Below are 5,000 nucleotides of genomic sequence, written 5' to 3'. Positions count from 1 at the left end.
TTAAGTTTTATACTTATGGAACTCGATAACTGAGGAATAAAACTCAACAGCCATTACTTCTTCGAACATTTGCTTCCCTAATTCTCCGGTTTAACATGAAACGTTGGTGATGTATTGGTGTATTTGTTAATTTAAACACAGGCAAATTATTTCTTAACTTTCAGGCTACCGAGATGCAACTTGTTTTGCCTGGCATACAATTTTCGCAACAGCACCGGTGTATTGGTTCTTTTCTGATTTTAAGGCAATCCATTTTTAAGTTTTATACTTATGGAACTCGATAACTGAGGAACTGGGAAATTTAGAATGCCCAATTGTAGCTGTGTAAAATTTCATTCCGGGCTAATCGATTTCCCAGCATGTCACAAGCAGGCAAAATTACTGAGCGCTGATTGCCTGAGACAGAGGGCATTTTTTCTTAATCGAGGGCATTTTTGGTAATCAAGGGAGGGCTTGATTACCTGTCAATGATTGGTTAAGCCGTTGCATAGCAACCGTTCGTTATCTTGGAATTTGTTGCCAAGTTTTTGTTGCAACAATGGCTTGTCGTTTCATTGAAGCGGACGAGGAATTAATTGAACTTTTGAAAACAGAAAGTGAAAACAAAAACACAAAACGATTGGTCAGTTCAATTTGATTGATGATTTGCCGTAGCGCTAAACAGGCTTCCCAGATAAAAATAGACTGCGCACCTGATTTTCCTTCGTATAAATTTTGTCCTTTATTGATAAACAAGTAATCGCATGAGTCCTCGTACTATTAAGGATTAATTGCACTTGTGTTTTGGCAATTTTGGAAAATTTCCAAAACACTCGTGCAATTAATCCTTAATAGTACTGGGCGTCATGTGATTACCTATACTAATCACATACTTATCGTTTTCCTGCTATCATGATATCCTGATATCATGAAATTGAACCTAACAGCACCTATTTTACCTCAACGTTTGGGCGTGAGCCTGTATACCGGGAAGGCTTCCAGCACCGAATTCCCCGACATAAACATTGTTTACTGCCTCCATAACTCGCTTAAAAACATCTGAATACATAAATCCATGACATTCAGACGACGGCTGCTCAATTAATCCCCCCACAGAGGCCAACCAAAGTTATTCCGTAAGATTAGACCCGCAGAATTTCGGAACTTGATAACAATTTTCCCGCAAAAAATTACCGACTTGAAGGCGACAAATCTCGCTTCGAAAGAGCTGAAAAAACTTTCCTTCGACAAATTGGCTAACATTTCGGCCAACCAGTTTATTTGAAAGCCAGGCTGTACCATTTTTCCCCGGGTGAGAGAGTTAATCCATGAATCCTATAGAACGAAAAATGGTTCCGTGTCCCAGCACTAACCGCCACTGTCGATGCGCGCAAACGAACTGAAATAGATTTGTGTTCCCCATAAATTACTCTCGCCCCTAAATATAGTCATTCAATAAAAAAATAACTACTTTTTTCTGCTTAACGTAAGTTCACAGTACAATCTGATCGATCTTGAATAATCCTTTAACACTTTTCTGAATACAAAACACCTTTTGTGTTATGTTTTTAGCCTTTGTTGACGGATATCTACACCGTTAGGAGACGTCCAGCCGAGAATTCCTGAGTCGGCTTAAGCTCCTCATGCTTGACACAGTGCTTTATTTCATGACTGTCAACTAAGGTGCGTTTTGTTTTCCAGGAGATTCAAGTTGTCTTTGCATAATATGTAGCTCTAATAGTACACAATATTGTTTTGGTATCGTAAATCATTATAGTGCTATGGCAGATGTCTTAAAGTAAATAGCCCCCTGAGAATCCGTGCAGTTACTGGTAAAATACCAAACCAAGATTCTTGATTGCACTCACGTGATAAGACGGCCATGTTGGTGCCAAAACAATAGAAAAATATAGCTTAAGTTTTGCATAATAAGAGAGTCAAATTCCCAAAAGACTTTCTGCTGTTGTTCTTTCCACCAACATGGCCGCCGTGACGTCAAATGCTATCAAAGGATAGACCACTTTCAATACTTAAAATTCAGCTTGATAGTGAGGCTTGGAGGACACAAACAAAAGAAATGAATTGACCAAATGCAAAAATGGCCGCCAACAAAATATTCTTTTGTCTTTGTGTTAATTACCTTAACTAGCTTCGTTTTATAGCCCAAATTCTTTCAATTTTACACGTGTTAACGAGGCTAGTTAAGCTAATGAACACAAAAACAAAAGAATAATTTGTTGGCGGCCATTTTTGCATTCGGTCAATGAACATGTTTATTCAGTTTCCTTTGTTTGTGTCCTCTAGGCCTAGCTGCCAGGCTGAATTTTAATATATTGAATATGATCTATTGAGAAAGATTGAAGAAAATAGAAGAGGAATCGAGAAATATTGGCTTCCAGACAGACATGAAGTTTGCTTCAACTTCGTTTTCAGAGTAAGTTTAAGCGTTTTCTCGGCGCGTCTGACAGCTTTTCTCGACAAATGCCTCTGTCTAGCGAGGGTAATGTCTGGCCGGTAGACCTTAAAATATACGACTTACTGTCAGAACTAAAATACTATTTTAACGCTCAAAATTCGAACTAATCAAGGTACAGATTTTGCTAGCCTGCTTTATGCAATATTGATGAAAAGTTAAATGAATATTGATACACAGTTTTCAGGAAGCACAGAACGAAGTTTTTAAGAAGTGTTGATCGAGAATAAAAAATGTGACATGAAAACAACATAAATTTCGTGCCGGGAATATAAAAAGTTACCATCAGCGAAAACAAATTTTGGGAGATTTTGCTACTTTCAATTTTTCTATTGTACTTTTGGCTGCACAAAGAATCGCAAAATCAAAAGTGACATCAATTTTAGCGGCCGCCTTTATCAAGTTACCATGCGTGTTTAAGCAAAAAAAAAAAGACCTCACGGGACAGGACGTTACAAAATAATTCAACGTGTGAACGTGTGAGCCAAAGAGCCACTGCTGGCACGACGTCTGGGTGACCCCTCAAATGGTCTACATGCGCCCCCACTTGAAAAAATTAAGTGGAACGCTGCAGTTCAATACCACCCAACTCAGTGCCTTCTGTTTTTGTGTAATACGTACCACAGACAACCCAGTCTACGCTCAAAGAGAGTCTAGTTCTTTCTGGACACCATGTTGACTTATTTCTGAAAACAGGATAACTCGAAAAATAGCCACAAACATCCTAATCGTTAAAGAAATACTCCTTTCAACGTAAATGTCGAACAAAATCGGAAACGTCTTTTCTAAGGCAAAAAGTATCAATTTCTTTAGATGCAGGGCAAAAGGATAGACCCTTAGATAATAAAGACCGTCGTTTCAGCTGGTGTTAATTCTCTACTGGATAAAGTAACTACTATTTGAAATCCATCACTAAAGACACGGCCGTTATTACTGTATTCCCCCATGCCATAATGTTTCAATACCAGTCCCAGTCCCAGCCCCACTACTTTGATCTGTCGGTGAAGCCACTCCAGTAAAAACACAATATGTTAAAGAGGCTTCATTCATTTATCGTTCCGTCATTTACTCATCAACTAATTTATTCGTTTATGATTCGTTCATGAATTCATTCATTTTATTTATTCGTTAGTTAGTTCGTTCATTTGTTCATTCATTCATTTATTCACTAATTCAAATAATTAATTAATTAGTTTGTTTTTATATTGTATATGCAAGGTACCTATATTTAAGTAAAATGAAAAACAATTAAATACCAGTACAGCAAATATTCTTTTTCCTTTTTTAGGTGACTGGATAACTCACAGATTGGTTCAAAATACTCAGTAATCATGTTTGACTCGATTTATATCACCATAGCAACGGTCAAGTGTTTGATTGCCATTACAAGCATCGCTGGAAACTTACTCGTATGTGCCGTCGTAACGCGTCGTGATATGAGGTACACAGTTGGCATCAGCACCATTCAAAGAGGTTTTTGATGGAGGGCTGCAAATCTACTCCATTTGTTAGTTGTCATTTACATTTTGGGCCATTTGGCAGTTGTCAGTTAACTGGCTGTTAATAATTAACTGAAGACCTGAAATCATTCCTCTTTGACCCATAAATAAATTAATTTAAATATATTAAATGCAAAATCCTTATTTCCTACTATTTCTTCACCATCATCCCAGGCATCTAAACTTATCAAAAAGAACTGCTAAAATTAATGCCTAATTTTCAATTTGCTCATTGATGACATCAGAGTTATGACCTCAACCAATGTACCTTACAAATACTGTCGAAAACGACCTCGTACTGGACCTCAGAAACATGGAAATGTAGGTGCCATGTCGTGGTCCTCAAGTCGTCTTTGGAGTCAGTCTGGTATTCAACCACTTGTGAAGGTCGCTCATCACCAACAGTCACTGAGAAATCGATGAGTCTTCCACGAAAGTTATTTGCGTCAAAGAACGTGTCGTTCCGTGATGAAGTGCCAACTCATCTTAAGCCGAGTCTCTAAGGATTACTCATCGTAAAATGCTGGGGAAAGGGTCCCAACCTCAATCACAGGGTCTTATCGGAGCACCCGAAGAAAAAGAACTATCCAATTTAGTGCGTCTTCAAAAACGTATTTACTCGAATAACCGCCGACCCCGAACAAGCGCCGCCCTCAAAAACTGCCGCATTTGGGACACAAAAGCAAGTAAGCGCCGCCCCGAATAAGCGCTGCGGTCCCAGTGCGGTGCTTATTCGAGGAATTTCTCTAAATTAAAAAAAAAAACTTAAATGTAACTCTAACCCAGCATGGGGAATTTCTTTGCATCAAAACTGATGTTCTTCAATTCAAAGTGATTATATTTTACTGCTCGTCCATTACGTAAAATGCCGTAAGATTTTGGGGACAATTTGCATAAAGATCTTTTTACGCGTAGTTTGTAGAACACAACGCTTTACTGATGCCGGTCATCTCATGATTGTTTACAACCTTTGAGTTCATTCGGCCGCTAGTCGGCCCAAAGATAAGATTCAAATGGTTACTATCAAATGACGTTTTTGTTACTCTTCG

General features: G+C 38.3%; 1 protein-coding gene across 1 annotated transcript in view; it reads left to right on the top strand.

Annotated features, from left to right (window-relative positions):
- The first annotated feature begins 108 nt into the window (after positions 1–108).
- Positions 109–5,000, top strand: part of LOC138052509 (neuropeptide FF receptor 1-like) — a 16,697-nt gene continuing 11,805 nt past the window's right edge. Inside the window, exons 1-3 of the mRNA XM_068899038.1 lie at positions 109–217; positions 1,552–1,662; positions 3,741–3,893. Of these exons, the coding sequence (XP_068755139.1) occupies positions 3,784–3,893 (110 nt within the window). The 5' untranslated portion in view covers positions 109–217; positions 1,552–1,662; positions 3,741–3,783. The remainder of the gene's footprint in view (positions 218–1,551; positions 1,663–3,740; positions 3,894–5,000) is intronic.

This window comes from Montipora capricornis, chromosome 6, assembly GCF_036669925.1.
Source record: "Montipora capricornis isolate CH-2021 chromosome 6, ASM3666992v2, whole genome shotgun sequence".
Classification (NCBI taxonomy): Eukaryota; Metazoa; Cnidaria; class Anthozoa; order Scleractinia; family Acroporidae; genus Montipora; species Montipora capricornis.
The sequence above is the reverse complement of the archived record's forward strand: the minus strand, read 5'-3'. Positions and strand labels throughout refer to the sequence as shown.